The sequence below is a fragment of the Hippocampus comes genome, unplaced genomic scaffold (assembly GCF_001891065.2).
Source record: "Hippocampus comes isolate QL1 unplaced genomic scaffold, H_comes_QL1_v1.1 scaffold156, whole genome shotgun sequence".
Lineage (NCBI taxonomy): Eukaryota > Metazoa > Chordata > Actinopteri > Syngnathiformes > Syngnathidae > Hippocampus > Hippocampus comes.
In genome coordinates, this window is record NW_017805744.1 from 47,108 (window position 1) to 63,249 (window position 16,142).

Here is a 16,142-nt window from a genome sequence, read left to right on the forward strand (position 1 = left end):
TATATATATATCTTTTTTTTTACAAATATTCATTGCCTTTAATTACACATTTAACTGCAAGTTATCGTATTTGAGTGGCATTAGGGTGTGTAACGTCTGACGTAATTGTATCACAGAAGCCTTCCTGATTGGCTCGAACGTGTTGTCGGTGTGCACCAATGACAGTAAGACGTGTACAAAGAGATCTCGTCGCGTCGCAGCTTCCTCGCACTTGCCTTCACACCGTCGAGCAGGGGGAGGGCTTTATGCAGACAAAGCATGACAATCTCTTCTGTCACTCACATATGGCAGGACGTTTTTTCGCCGGATTACAGACTATGTTTTTGCATCATCAGTAGAGGCTTTCACTGGATGTATTGCATTTTAGTGGAATAATGTGGCACAAATTGCCCGCGTGGCAGTTGCTTTGGTGGTGGCATCATTTCTCCCTTTTGTGGAGTACAATAGACGGACAGTCCCGCTTCAGCATCCCGGAGGAATTAAAACGGGGCTCGGTGGTGGGAAATCTTGCAAAGGATTTGGGTTTGGTCGTTTCAGAGCTCCATCGGCGTAAACTGCGGATAACGTCGGAGACTGGTAAGCAGTATTTCAGTGTGGACCTCGGGAAGGGAGACCTGCTGGTGACTGATCGAATAGACAGAGAGGAGCTGTGCGGACAAAGAGCGGCATGTCTGCTCCCCATAGAGCTGGTAATAGACAACCCCTTGCAACTGCATAGGGTTGAGATTGAAATATTGGACACAAATGATAACTCTCCTAGTTTCCTTACGAAGGAAAAAATATTAAAAATAGCTGAACAATTCAATCCTGGCGCACGGTTTCCTTTAGAAAGTGCACAAGATCCCGATGTGGGCCCTAACTCTGTCCGCTCCTATGTTATCAGCAAAAATGACAATTTTAAATTAGCTGTGAAAACCCACAAGGATGGACGAAAAATCCCCGAGCTGGTGCTTGAAAAGCCTCTCGATCGAGAAACGCTGCCTGTCCATCATCTCATCCTCACGGCTGTTGATGGTGGCGACCCGGCCCGGTCAGGGACGTCCCAAATTACAATAACAGTCCTTGACAATAACGACAATGCGCCCCAGTTCGAGAGGCAACTTTATGAGGCTAATATCAGCGAGAAGGCGAGTCCGGGCGCGCAGATATTACAAGTGAAAGCGACAGATGCAGATGAAGGACTAAATGGTCAAGTTGAATATAGTTTTGCAGAGCAAACGTCAGAAGAGATTTTATTATTATTTAACATTGAATCTGCAACTGGAGATATTACAGTCAAAGGAGATTTAGACCATGAAATGAGTTCTTTACACAGGTTTGACATTACAGCGAAAGACAAAGGCAATCCCAAAATGGAGGGGCACAGTGGCGTCGAAATAAAAATCATTGACGTGAATGATAATGCTCCTGAAATAATTGTGACGTCCCTAACGAGCCCGGTGCCGGAGGATGCGGCTAGGGGGACAGTCATTGCTCTTATAAGTACAAGAGACCCCGATTCAAAGGAAAATGGCAAGGTTACATTGCGGCTGCCATCCGAATCTCATTTTAAATTAAATTCGTCTGTTTCTAATCACTACTCATTAGTGACAAACGGGCCGCTTGATCGTGAAATAAATGACCAGTATAGTGTTGAGATTAGTGCCACTGATTATGGAAAACCGCCACTGTCGAGTGCAAAAACAATTGTCGTTAAACTTTTAGATGTAAATGACAACCCACCGGTTTTCTCGCAGCCTCGTTACACCATTTATGTCAAGGAAAACAGCGCTCCGGGCCAGATTTTATGTTCGGTGTCAGCAAGTGACCCGGATGCTGGTGAAAACGCCAAAGTGTCCTACTCCATCGTAGACTCGAAAGTGGACGACGTGTCCGTGTCGTCTTACGTTTACGTGAACTCGGAGAACGGCAGCATTTACAGCATGCACTCGTTTGACTACGAGAAAGTCAAAGTTTTTCGGGTTCAGGTTGAGGCGAAGGACCAGGGCTCCCCGTCTCTCAGCAGCAACGCCACCGTCCACGTTTTCATCCTGGACCAGAACGACAACGCCCCCGCTGTCATATACCCCTCCCCCCACGCCGCCTCCCACCTGAGGGTGCCCCGCTCGGCCAAGGCGGGCCACCTGCTCACCAAGGTGACGGCCGTGGACGCCGACTCGGGCCACAACGCCTGGATCTCGTACAAAGTGGCCGCTGTCCATCCTGCTGGAGGACGGCGTGAGCGAGCCCGTGTTGGAGCTGAGACACAAGGCGTCCGAGCCCAGCAAGAAAGGCGGCAGGATCACGCTTTATTTGATCGTGACTCTGGCCTCGGTGTCCGTGCTCTCTCTGCTCACTTTGCTCGTCTTGGGCGTCAAATGCGTGAAGAGCAGCACGAGCGGCGCCACTTGCTGCGTGCGGCGGACGCTATCGGATGACGACAAGAAGCCCAACAGAAATTTGCACATTCAGCTCAACACCGATGGACCCATCAAGTACGTGGAGGTTCTGGGAGGAGACGTCATGTCTCAGAGTCACTCCTTCCGGTCGTGCATGTCTCCCATGTCGGAGTACAGTGATTTCACGTTGGTCAAGCCCAGTAGCACCGCTGACTTTAAGGAGGTCATCAGCGTCCTGGATGCTTCTTTGCCTGACAGCACCTGGACCTTTGAGAGCCAGCAGGTGAGCGCGACTTTGGTTTGCACTCAAGGGGAACTCTGAGCACTCCACTCATTGCCATTTAAACGTTTCCCTTATTTTTGTACAGCAGTGATCCATTCTCATCTACAACAATAGCTTTTGTCGGTCTTCTTATCACTTATGCCGACTTTATATTGCTGCAGCCACATTTTACGGTTTGAATGAAGAAAGCTGTTGCACAGTTTTCACGTCTGTTATGGGAATAATTCTGCAGTGTTACAACGAACTTCAAATCTTCCCATACATTTTTTTTGTTTTATTCATTTCTCTTTGAATTTGATATTAAGGGCGAAATGTTTTTGCCAACAGCTTCACAACCTGGTCTCGAGTTGCTTTGGCGAATGTTTTGCTTCTCACTTTTGTGTAGCATGCCTGTTGTAATCACAGCATAAATTTAGTTTGGAATGTGGAAACTTCAGGTTTTTGTTTGACACCCCTGACTACGGTTGAAAAGTGGTTTATTTGCCTTCTTTCCCATCATGTATCGACACAATTTAATTGTTATGATTTGTCGGAGACGCAGGATGATTAGTCACGCTGCTCGCATCACAGTGTAGTTTCTTCAGGTGTTTTTTTTTTCTCCTTTCATTTTGGTTGACATTGGTTCATGTGTTCCAACTGATTTTCTCAGGAATGCATGCTCATCTGCCACACAACTGATAAACATTAAGTGATGGTCATAAAGTGATTACATTTTGTTGTAGTAAACTTAAGTACAAGATGAACACACCAATCCCGAAAGAAATAATTCAGCAGTATCATAATAGACACTCTGAGAGTAATTAAACTAGTGTTGACATTAAAAGTTGATTTCCTTTCTTGAACTAAAAGCCTAGTTTGCATGTTTTACGATTTGAAGTTAGCAAATTTAGGTGTAGCTGTATATGATACTCCTCTCAGAAAATATTCAGCACCATGTAAGAGTGGAAAGTGACGCCGAATGCAACGTTTGAGCAGAAAAACATGTTTTTCTTTTTCTGATTTATTTATATGCTGCTGAACTAAATTCCGTCTGGTATTTGTGTCATTTCAATGCATCTTTTAAATATTTCTGATATTGAGAATGATTTGGGTGCATATAAAATGACCAACATTAATAAATAAAAATTGAAAAAGCTCTAACCTTACAATTAGCCCGGAAAACACTGATAATACTTCAGAAAGAGGGGAGAATGCTGTGACTTTAAGAGTGAATGAGGATCAGCGTCCCTCTGATTCGTTGGTGGAAGTGCGAGCCGTGAACCAATAGAATTGAAGACTGTACAAAGCAATCTGGTCCCTGCCCCCTGCACACAGCTTCATCTCACACGTCGAATGCACTGAGCTGAGGCACAGACAGAAAGGAATCAGCTCGATTTTTTTTTTAACATTGAAACGAATTATTCTTCGGCATTTGTGCCGTGATGGCTTGAGGTGTTTTTTTATAGAAATATCCTCCATTTGTGTGGATGGAGCAAATGCCGTGAAGAGGATGTTGAGAAGGATTTTTGCATCATAGGGAGCAAGGATGACAAAGACAATAGGAAACCGAGACTGGCGATGGCGAGCTCTTTTGTGGCATTTTCTCATGTGGACTACAGTGGATGCGCAGACTCGTTACAGCATCCCAGAGGAGCTCAAGCAAGGTTCCGTGGTGGGGAATCTGGCCAAAGATCTGTCTTTGGGGCTGTCTGAGATATTTGAGCGCAAGCTGCGTGTCGCCTCCGAGGCTGGTAAGCAGTATTTCAGCGTGGATGCAGGGAAGGGCGAGCTGCTGGTCAGCGACAGAATAGACAGAGAGGCTTTGTGTGGACAAAGCGCCAACTGTGTGCTCCCTCTGCAGGTTGTGGTGGAAAATCCCCTGCAATTGCATCGAATTGAAGTAGAAATCAGAGACATTAACGACAATGTTCCTCGTTTCCAAACGCAGGAAATTAAAATTAAAATACCAGAATCCGTTGCAGTGGGTACCCGTTTTCCATTGGAGAGTGCCGAGGACCCCGATGTTGGAAGCAATTCTCTTAAAACATACACTTTAATGAAAAACGAATATTTTTCTTTGAAATTCAAGGAGGCAAAAAATGGTAAAACGGTTCCTGAGCTGATGTTAGAGAAATCTTTGGACAGAGAAAAAATGTCCACTCATCAATTGCTTTTAACGGGATTAGATGGGGGGAACCCTATTAAATCTGGTACATGTAAAATTCTAATTAATGTGCTTGATAATAACGACAATGTTCCAATATTTAATGAAAAAGAGTATGTTGTCTCTTTAAAGGAAAACAGCACCAAAGGAACGTTTGTAGTGAGAGTAAAAGCTGCAGATGCAGATGAAGGTGTGAACAGTGAAATTAAATATTCCTTTGGTTCTCGTACTCCAGAAACTGTTTTATCAACGTTTGAAATTAATGAACAAACTGGACAAATTGTTTTAAAAGGAGCATTAGATTATGAGGCATTCACATCTTATCTGATTGATATAACTGCGAAAGACAAAGGTGTACCTGAAATGGAAGGTCACTGTCAGTTACAATTAGATATAGAAGACGTAAATGATAATGCTCCTGAAATAGTTCTCACTTCAAAACCCAGTCCTGTACGAGAAGATGCGTCACACGGCACAGTGGTGGCTTTGATTAAGGTCAAAGACATAGACTCGGGTAACAACAGCAAAATTACACTGCAGCTACCTAATGGCTTGCCTTTTTCACTTAAACCGTCTTTTTCAAATAATTACGCTCTGGTCACCAGTGGTGCTTTAGATCGAGAGAATACGTCTGAGTACAATATTGAGATTACAGCCACTGATGCAGGCTTTCCTCCTCTCTCTAGTAAGAAAATGATCTCTGTCAGCATCACTGACGTGAATGACAACCCTCCTGTCTTCTCTCAGAGCGCTTATAATGTTTATTTAAAAGAGAACGGGGTCGCGGGCTCGATACTGTACTCCGTGTCAGCAAGTGACCTGGATACTGGTGAAAATGCCAAAGTCTCTTACTCCATTGTGGACTCGAAAGTGCACGACGTGTCCGTGTCGTCTTACGTTTACGTGAACTCGGAGAACGGCAGCATCTTCAGCATGCACTCGTTTGACTACGAGAAAGTCAAAGTGTTTCGGGTTCAGGTTGAGGCGAAGGACCAGGGCTCCCCGTCTCTCAGCAGCAACGCCACCGTCCACGTTTTCATCCTGGACCAGAACGACAACGCCCCCGCTGTCATATACCCCTCCCCCCACGCCGCCTCCCACCTGAGGGTGCCCCGCTCGGCCAAGGCGGGCCACCTGCTCACCAAGGTGACGGCCGTGGACGCCGACTCGGGCCACAACGCCTGGATCTCGTACAAAGTGGCGGAGGCCACGGACGCCTCTCTGTTCACGATCAATTTGTACACGGGGGAGGTGAGGACCAAACGCGCCGTGTACGAGCACGACGACTCCTCTCAGAAGCTGATCGTTGAAGTCAAAGACGACGGGGAGCCGGTCCAGTCGGCCACCGTCACGCTGTCCATCCTGCTGGAGGACGGCGTGAGCGAGCCCGTGTTGGAGCTGAGACACAAGGCGTCCGAGCCCGGCAAGAAAGGCGGCAGGATCACGCTTTATTTGATCGTGGCTCTGGCCTCGGTGTCCGTGCTGTCTCTGCTCACTTTGCTCGTCTTGGGCGTCAAATGCATGAAGAGCAGCACGAGCGGCGCCACTTGCTGCGTGCGGCGGACGCTATCGGATGACGACAAGAAGCCCAACAGAAATTTGCACATTCAGCTCAACACCGATGGACCCATCAAGTACGTGGAGGTTCTGGGAGGAGACGTCATGTCTCAGAGTCACTCCTTCCGGTCGTGCATGTCTCCCATGTCGGAGTACAGTGATTTCACGTTGGTCAAGCCCAGTAGCACCACTGACTTTAAGGAGGTCATCAGCGTCCTGGATGCTTCTTTGCCTGACAGCACCTGGACCTTTGAGAGCCAGCAGGTGAGTGCTACTTTAGTTTGCACTCAAGGGGAACTCAGAGCATTCCACCTCATTGCCATTTCAACGTTTCCCTTATTTTTGTTCAACTAGTAGTGATCCATTCTCAGCGATACGAGACTGACCGTATTTACAATTTGTGTTCACTTATTGCTGCTGTCACTTGTCATAGCTTGAGTGAAGTAAGTTTACAGTTGCATTTAGTAACAATTCAGCAGTATTTGAATGCAAAACAATCTTCAAAGTTTCCCACAGTTGTATTTTTTTTTCATTTATTCTTTTTTAACTCGATTATTACTGCACACAGTTTTGCCAACTGCCTCATATTGTTGTGATCTTACCTTCTTGCCTCTCAGTTTTGTGCATGAGCAATAATTGTTACCCAAACGGCGGTTTAAATTAATTTGGTGAATGAAGGTTGAAAATTCACATTAATGCACATCCACTCGCGGCTTGGTGTGCCCATTACGTCGATCGTGATCGACAGGTAGCTCGCAAGGAGCATTGAGTAAAACAAACAAACAAACAAACAAACAAACATTTATGTGTCCCTCTGCATGTTAGTAATGTATATATATTTTTTTTTTGTGTTAATGCACACTACACCCTAATAATTCTATCAGTCTCACTTTCACAAATTTCTTAAAAAAAACCAAAATCAAATTAAGCAGGTCACCTTTAATTTACGGTGGCGTGTGACGTGCGTCACAGGAAGTTGTTCGGGCTCAGAAGTTTGCAATTGCAGCTTGCGAGCAGAGCTGTTGCGAAATAGCTTTTATAATAATTATTATTATTGTCATTATATTATTGTAATAATAATTATTATTATTATAAAAGCTATCCTAATAATAATTATTATTATCAGTCAAAGTTCGTTTCGTGTACAATTAATTTGGTGAATGAAGGTTGAAAATTCACATTGATGCACATCCACTCGCGGCTTGGGGTTTCCATTACGTCGATCGTGATCGACAGATAGCTCGCAAGGGGCGTTGAATAAAACAAGCAAACTTTGTGTGTCTCTGTGCATGTTAGTAATATATATATATTTTTTTTTTGTGTTAATGCACACTACACCCTAATAATTATATCAGTCTCACTTTCACAAATTTCTTTAAAAAAATAAAATCAAATTCACCAGGTCACCTTTAACTTACGGTGGCGTGTGACGTGCGTCACAGGAAGTTGTTCGGGCTCAGAAGTTTGCAATTGCAGCTTGCGGTCAGAGCTGTTGCGAAATAGCTTTTATAAAAATAATCATTATTAATATAATAATAATAATACGAATTATTATTATTATAAAAGCTATACTAATAATAATTATTTTTATTCGTCAAAGTTCGTTTCGTGTACAATTTACTGATGGCATTTGCAAAGAATGGCAATCTGGAGGGCCGAGAGAAGCGTTTTAAAACGGTACGCGTTAGCCACGATAGTGAACAGGCTGCAAAAGTGCGTCGCATGCCTCCGCATCAGGTCTCCCACTCAGGTAGGCAGTGATTTCCTCTGAACAAACTCATGCACTCTTGTCCCTATTTTATGTTTATATTTCGGACATCTTAGCGGCCGTTATGGCTGTTGCTAATCATGGCGTGCGGGTGGACGTGCGTACATGTGCGCGTGTGCGCGGTAACAGTTAGATCGCGGAGGGTGGTTGATCAAAAAGTAGATCTTCAGTCCTAAAAGTATGGGCACCTGTGGGCCCTAGCCTACATGTTTGAACAATGGTTATTAGTTCCTCTCTGCTCATGTATGCATCATGATTGTTATTTTTGCATAGTTAGTCCCACTCCTGACGTCATAGTGGCAGCAACAACATAGTTTTGTTCGATTTGTTTTACATGACCGTATCTCCTTTAATTTAAATTTAGATTCGTTCATTTCTTGTAATTTAACTCTTTTTCTCATTAGATCCCCCCAGCAATAGTCGGCTACATTCTTAACATGAAAATCTCTTCTACATTCAGTAACGCTCAGTGTACTTTTTAGGTAATTCCTTCTTGTTGTATTGGAGTAAACAGCAATACATTCGCCCTTTAATAGTAGCACCAAATGATTGGGTCTTAACAATTCAACTGATATGAGGGTTAACCTGCATGAATAGTAGCTTCGGACGAATCTTAAGTACCGTTTTTCTGTTTCGACTGAGCTCTTCTTGAAGCATCATATCTGACGGCCCCATCTCTGTTGTGTGCAGTGCTCGTTGTTGCACCGTCGTTTTAATGTGATCTGGTTTGAAGGCAGCAAATGTTGGTAGTTTGATGCAGTAATCCTCTCGGGAAATATTTTGCACCTAAAAGGGTGGACAGGATTTTTTAAATGCAGCAACAGCACGTTTTAGAATAAAAGCAAGTGTTTCGTTTTTATTTGTTGTTGTTGAATTTCATTCTATCTAATATTGTACATGTAAACACATCTTTCAAATATTCATAATTATTTATGTTTCATACATAGTCATAGTGACTAAAATACATTTATGCTGATATTGTCACAATTGTCCCACCCCAATCCACCCCCCCCAAAAAAAAATAATACTAATACGAATGCTTGAAGGGGTGGGGGGGGGGGCGTCGGGAGGCTGTGACTTTAACAGTGAATGAGGATCAGCTTCCCTCTGATTGGTTTGTGGAACTGCGAGCCGTGAACCAATAGAATTGAAGACTGTACAAAGCAATCTCGTCCCTGCCCCCTGCGCGCAGCTTCATCTCACACGTCGATTGCACCGAGCGGAGGCACAGACAGAAAGGAATCAGCTCGAATCTTTGAACATTGAAACGAATTGCTATTCGGTAGTTGTGCCTAGATGGCTTGAGGTGTTTTTCTCGAACTATCCCCCCTATGTATGGATGGAGCAAATGCCGTGAAGAGGATGTTGATGAGGATTTTTGCGTCGTAGCGGAGGAAGGATGACAAAGACAATAGGAAACCGAGACTGGCGATGGCGAGCTCTTTTGTGGCATTTTCTCTTGTGGACTACAGTGGATGCGCAGACTCGTTACAGCATCCCCGAGGAGCTCGAGCAAGGATAGACAGAGAGGCTTTGTGCGGACAAAGCGCAAGCTGCGTGCTCCCCCTGCAGGTTGTCGTAGAAAATCCGTTGCAGTTGCATCGAATTGAAGTAGAAATAAAAGACGTCAATGACAATGCTCCGATTTTTCTCAAAAGTGAACATGTGATAGAAATAGCCGAATCCACCGTTGTAGGTGTCAATTTTCCTCTGCAGAGTGCAGAGGATCCGGATGTTGGAAGTAACACAGTCAAGACATACACGCTCAGCAAAGACGAATGTTTCACACTAAAAGTTAGAGAGATTGACAATGGAAGAAAAACGCCCGAGTTAGTGTTAAATAAATCATTAGATCGTGAGAAAAAAGCTGTTCATAATTTAATTCTGACAGCTTTGGATGGTGGCAATCCTGTTAAATCAGGAATTTCAAAAATTAGAATAAAAGTTCTTGACGTTAATGATAATGTTCCTTCGTTCGATAGTAAATTATATAAAATATTTGTTCAGGAAAACAGCCCAAATGGCTCTTTTGTAATAACTACAAAGGCTACAGACATAGACGATGGTCCAAACAGTGAAATAGAGTACTCTCTCGGCATACACACGCCACCATCAGTGGTGGCATTGTTTCATATCGACCCCATGAGTGGAGATGTATTATTAAAAAATAATTTGGATTATGAACAACAGTCGTCTTATCGAATTGACATTACTGCAAAAGATAAAGGCTTCCCGACAATGGAAGGTCGGTGCAGTGTGCAAATTGATGTGTTAGATTTAAATGATAATGCACCAGAAATTGTATTAACTTCCAAACCTAGTTCGGTACCGGAGGACTCTTCAATTGGAACAGTTGTAGCTTTGCTGAGTGTACGTGACCCTGACTCTGGCAAAAATGGTGAAGTAACTTTATATCTTCCAAAAGGCTCCCCTTTTACTCTTAAACCATCATTTTCTAATAATTTTGCACTGGTCACCTGTGGTACTTTAGACCGCGAGAGTGTGTCTGAGTACAACATTGAGATAACAGCCACTGATGCAGGCTCTCCTCCTCTCAGTAGTAAAAAAATGATACCTGTCAGCATCACTGACGTTAATGACAACCCTCCTGTTTTCTCTCAGAGCTCGTACAATGTTTATTTAAAAGAGAACGGAGTAGCAGGCTCGATACTGTACTCGGTGTCAGCAAATGACCCGGATGCTGGTGAAAATGCCAAAGTCTCTTACTCTATCGTGGACTCGAAAGTGCACGACGTGTCCGTGTCGTCTTACGTTTACGTGAACTCGGAGAACGGCAGCATCTTCAGCATGCACTCGTTTGACTACGAGAAAGTCAAAGTGTTTCGGGTTCAGGTTGAGGCGAAGGACCAGGGCTCCCCGTCTCTCAGTAGCAACGCCACCGTCCACGTTTTCATCCTGGACCAGAACGACAACGCCCCCGCTGTCATATACCCCTCCCCTCACGCCGCCTCCCACCTGAGGGTGCCCCGCTCGGCCAAGGCGGGCCACCTGCTCACCAAGGTGACGGCCGTGGACGCCGACTCGGGCCACAACGCCTGGATCTCGTACAAAGGGGCGGAGGCCACTGACGCCTCTCTGTTCACGATCAAGTTGTACACGGGGGAGGTGAGGACCAAACGCACCGTGTACGAGCACGACGACTCCTCTCAGAGGCTGATCGTTGAAGTCAAAGACGACGGGGAGCCGGTCCAGTCGGCCACCGGCACGCTGTTGAGCGAGCCCGTGTTGGAGCTGAGACACAAGGCGTCCGAGCCCAGCAAGAAAGGCGGCAGGATCACGCTTTATTTGATCGTGACTCTGGCCTCGGTGTCCGTGCTCTCTCTGCTCACTTTGCTCGTCTTGGGCGTCAAATGCGTGAAGAGCAGCACGAGCGGCGCCACTTGCTGCGTGCGGCGGACGCTATCGGATGACGACAAGAAGCCCAACAGAAATTTGCACATTCAGCTCAACACCGATGGACCCATCAAGTACGTGGAGGTTCTGGGAGGAGACGTCATGTCTCAGAGTCACTCCTTCCGGTCGTGCATGTCTCCCATGTCGGAGTACAGTGATTTCACGTTGGTCAAGCCCAGTAGCACCACTGACTTTAAGGAGGTCATCAGCGTCCTGGATGCTTCTTTGCCTGACAGCACCTGGACCTTTGAGAGCCAGCAGGTGAGGGCTACTTTAGTTTGCACTCAAGCACAACTTGCTGCACTCCACCTCCTTGGCATTCACACATTTTCATTGTTGTTATTCAACTCGTGATCCATTTTTTTTTCGTAGCTATTTATTTGATAATCTCGAAACAAACTATATCTTCGTCCTCAGGATGTGCTGCCTTAAAATGTTCTAATCACGTAGTTTTGCAGTAACCTATCGTTTGATTGTGGAAACAAACTTCAGTGTGACGTCGTCCAGTGCCGAGTCTGAACCACTTCAGCACCATGGATGTGCGGACAGCGACTTTTGGAAGCGCGACAAAAACCAAAGTCAGATTTGTCGTAGTCAGTGTTCATTGAAAATTATTTTGGCGAGCTTCTTGCTATGAGGTGTGTGTGTGTGTGTGCGTGCGTGCGTGTGTGCGTGTGTGTGTGTGTGTGTGCGTGTGTGCGTATATTATATACTGTATATATATATATATATATGTATAGTAAACAGTATAGAAAATGCATGACTTGCTGGCATAGGTAAATAAAATAAATTATCTATGCAGAAGCAGAAGATGTATAGCATCAGCTACCTCATCACACCTTCAGCACCTACCACAGTCAAAGATCAAAATGTCCAAACATAATAATTTGACCCATCCTGCCTCGCTCAAGAAAAAGGTAATAATTTAAAAAAATGTCTGGAAAGAGGAGCATGTTAATCATGTTGGTCAATTTCACCTCTTTGCACATTTTCTCTTGGTTTGGAGCTTACAATCCTACATACAACACATAACAACACACAACATATAACACCCATAAGAGTCGAAGAAGGTGTCTAACGAAATTAACAACCATTACAAAAGTATCCAGTTTTATTGGAATTTACAATGGTGACCTTGGCGTTCTGCCACAACGCAGTGTTAAAACAAAGAAGGTTGTTGTCTGTTTATTTGCTCTTCAATGATGACATTTGAATACAATCACAACTCAGAACCTCGATTGCAGGCAGCGACTTTAAAAAAAATCAAACGTGGCACGTTCGAATCATCACCAATAATTTTGTCTATTTATTTCATAAAAATAAAAAGGGATTTCTGCATAAATTGACTGTTGTTTTGATGTTTCAGTTTCCTTTTAAACACCGTTTCAGTCAGCTAATGTTTAGCTAATGTGGACCATTGTCATCACTGGTTCTGTTTATTTACGTTTTCATATATTCTTGTGCTTATTCTTGTCATCAGACCCGTTCTGAGTGCAGCAAACAGACGTGAATAGTCAATCTTCCTCACACAGAAATAGCAGAGACATGAGATAGGTTTAGGTGTCCTGCGCAATGACGCAACTTACTGTTGGAATTGTGACGGAATGTATTGTACCTTTGATAATGCGTGTCAAGATGAGTGCTGTGTCATATTTAGCATATGAAATTTGGGTGTTGAACGGCTTTCAAGTATTCATTTTTTAACATAACGTGAAATATCAGCAAAATGAGAAAACAGTATCTTTTAATTGAGTTCAAAGAGCAATTTAAGGCTTGCGAGAAGGTGAGAGGCGGTGTGGGTGGGGGGGGGGGGGCACTGAGAGCTGTGCCTTTAAGAGTGAGTGTGGATCAGCTGCAATCTGGTTGGATGGTGAAAATGCAACCAGTGAACCAATAGAATTGAAGACTGTACAAAGCAATCTCGTCCCAGCCCCCACGCAGCTTCATCTCACACGTAGAAAGCACTGAGCTGCAACACAGACAGAACGGAATCAGCTGTGTAATTGTTTTTCGAAGCATTTAAAGGGATGCAATTCAGTAGTTCTGCGAAGATGGCTTGAGACATTTAAGGTGGAAATATCCCCCGTTTGTGTGGATGGAGCAATTGCCGTGAAGAGGATGTTGATGGGGATTTTTGCGTCATAGCGGAGCAAGGATGACAAAGACAATAGGAAACCGAGGCTGGCGATGGCGAGCTCTTTTGTGGCATTTTCTCATGTGGACTACAGTGGATGCGCAGACTCGTTACAGCATCCCAGAGGAGCTCAAGCAAGGTTCCGTGGTGGGGAATCTGGCCAAAGATCTGTCTTTGGGGCTGTCTGAGATATTTGAGCGCAAGCTGCGTGTCGCCTCCGAGGCTGGTAAGCAGTATTTCAGCGTGGATGCGGGGAAGGGCGAGCTGCTGGTCAGCGACAGAATAGACAGAGAGGCTTTGTGTGGACAAAGCGCCAACTGTGTGCTCCCTCTGCAGGTTGTGGTGGAAAATCCCCTGCAATTGCATCGAATTGAAGTGGAAATCAGAGACATTAACGACAATTTTCCTCGTTTTCAAACGCAGGAAATTAACCTTAAAATACCAGAATCCGTTGCAGTGGGTACTCGTTTTCCTTTGGAGAGTGCAGAGGACCCCGATGTTGGAAGCAATTCACTCAAAACATACACTTTAATGAAAAACGAACATTTTTCTTTAAAGTTTAAAGACGAAAAGAATGGTTTAACTGCTCCAGAATTGGTGTTAGAAAAATCGTTGGACAGGGAAAAAATGTCCACTCATCAATTGCTTTTAACAGGATTAGATGGAGGAAACCCACTTAAATCTGGAACGTGTAAAATTATAATTGATGTCCTTGATAATAACGACAATTTTCCTGTATTTGACGAAAAAGAGTACAAAGTGTCTTTGAAAGAGAATAGCACAAAAGGCACTTTAGTATTGACGTTAAAAGCTACAGATATTGATCAGGGTGTTAATAGTGAAATTAGATATTATTTTGGGGTCCGTACACCAGAAGCTGTTTTATCAACATTTGAAATCAATGAACAAACTGGACAAATTGTTTTAAAGGGGGAGTTAGACTACGAGGCGTTTGCATCCTATCTGATTGATGTCACTGCAAAAGACAAAGGTGTACCTGAAATGGAAGGTCACTGCCGCCTGCAGCTTGACATAGAAGACATAAATGACAATGCTCCGGAAATTGTTCTGACTTCAAAACCCAGTCCTGTACGAGAAGATGCGTCACGTGGCACAGTGGTGGCTTTGATTAGTGTCAAAGACATCGACTCGGGAAATAATAGCAAAGTTACACTGCAACTACCTAACGGCTTGCCTTTTTCCCTTAAACCGTCTTTTTCAAATAATTACGCTCTGGTCACTAGTGGTGTTTTAGACCGAGAGAGTGTCTCCGAGTATAATATTGAGATAACAGCAACTGATGCAGGCTTTCCTCCTCTCTCTAGTAAGAAAATGATCTCTGTCAGCATTACTGACGTTAATGACAACCCCCCTGTCTTCTCTCAGAGCACGTATAATGTTTATTTAAAAGAGAACAGAGTAGCAGGCTCTATACTGTACTCGGTGTCAGCAAGTGACCTGGATGCTGGTGAAAATGCCAAAGTCTCTTACTCCATTGTGGACTCGAAAGTACACGACGTGTCCGTGTCGTCTTACGTTTACGTGAACTCGGAGAACGGCAGCATCTTCAGCATGCACTCGTTTGACTACGAGAAAGTCAAAGTGTTTCGGGTTCAGGTTGAGGCGAAGGACCAGGGCTCCCCGTCTCTCAGTAGCAACGCCACCGTCCACGTTTTCATCCTGGACCAGAACGACAACGCCCCCGCTGTCATATACCCCTCCCCCCACGCCGCCTCCCACCTGAGGGTGCCCCGCTCGGCCAAGGCGGGCCACCTGCTCACCAAGGTGACGGCCGTGGACGCCGACTCGGGCCACAACGCCTGGATCTCGTACAAAGTGGCGGAGGCCACGGACGCCTCTCTGTTCACGATCAATTTGTACACGGGGGAGGTGAGGACCAAACGCGCCGTGTACGAGCACGACGACTCCTCTCAGAAGCTGATCGTTGAAGTCAAAGACGACGGGGAGCCGGTCCAGTCGGCCACCGTCACGCTGTCCATCCTGCTGGAGGACGGCGTGAGCGAGCCCGTGTTGGAGCTGAGACACAAGGCGTCCGAGCCCGGCAAGAAAGGCGGCAGAATCACGCTTTATTTGATCGTGGCTCTGGCCTCGGTGTCCGTGCTGTCTCTGCTCACTTTGCTCGTCTTGGGCGTCAAATGCATGAGGAGCAGTACGAGTGGCGCCACTTGCTGTGTGCGACGGACACTCTCCGATGAGGACAAGAAGCCCAACAGAAATCTGCACATTCAGCTCAACACCGATGGACCCATCAAGTACGTGGAGGTTCTCGGAGGAGACGTCATGTCTCAGAGTCACTCCTTCCGGTCGTGCATGTCTCCCATGTCGGAGTACAGTGATTTCACGTTGGTCAAGCCCAGTAGCACCACTGACTTTAAGGAGGTCATCAGCGTCCTGGATGCTTCTTTGCCTGACAGCACCTGGACCTTTGAGAGCCAGCAGGTGAG

General features: G+C 45.1%; 3 protein-coding genes and 1 pseudogene across 3 annotated transcripts in view; all 4 read left to right on the plus strand.

Moving 5' to 3' along the window:
- The first annotated feature begins 72 nt into the window (after positions 1-72).
- LOC109524208 (protocadherin gamma-C5-like) lies at positions 73-2,752 on the plus strand. Its single transcript, XM_019883887.1, has 3 exons — positions 73-2,315; positions 2,368-2,661; positions 2,747-2,752. The coding sequence occupies exons 1-3, from the start codon at positions 375-377 to the stop codon at positions 2,750-2,752; spliced, it is 2,241 nt and encodes a 746-aa protein (XP_019739446.1). The 5' UTR covers positions 73-374.
- A 1,434-nt stretch (positions 2,753-4,186) lies between these two features.
- LOC109524251 (protocadherin gamma-C5-like) lies at positions 4,187-7,048 on the plus strand. The gene has a single exon (XM_019883960.1). The coding sequence runs from the start codon at positions 4,187-4,189 to the stop codon at positions 6,713-6,715; it is 2,529 nt and encodes an 842-aa protein (XP_019739519.1). The 3' UTR covers positions 6,716-7,048.
- A 2,223-nt stretch (positions 7,049-9,271) lies between these two features.
- On the plus strand, positions 9,272-12,127 carry LOC109524253 (protocadherin gamma-C5-like; annotated as a pseudogene).
- A 1,235-nt stretch (positions 12,128-13,362) lies between these two features.
- Positions 13,363-16,142, plus strand: part of LOC109524209 (protocadherin gamma-C5-like) — a 3,748-nt gene continuing 968 nt past the window's right edge. The window contains exon 1 of the mRNA XM_019883888.1: positions 13,363-16,137. Coding sequence (XP_019739447.1) covers positions 13,699-16,137 — 2,439 coding nt within the window. The 5' untranslated portion in view covers positions 13,363-13,698. The remainder of the gene's footprint in view (positions 16,138-16,142) is intronic.

What these genes read in the sequence shown, in the direction of transcription:
- LOC109524208 (XM_019883887.1), top strand. Translation starts at nt 375, where the DNA reads ATGTGGCACAAATTGCCCGCGTGGCAGTTGCTTTGGTGGTGGCATCAT. An exon ending in ATCGTGACTCTGGCCTCGGT is followed by an intron (nt 2,316 to 2,367) that starts GTCCGTGCTCTC and finishes AAATGCGTGAAG; the next exon opens with AGCAGCACGAGCGGCGCCAC.
- LOC109524251 (XM_019883960.1), top strand. Translation starts at nt 4,187, where the DNA reads ATGACAAAGACAATAGGAAACCGAGACTGGCGATGGCGAGCTCTTTTG.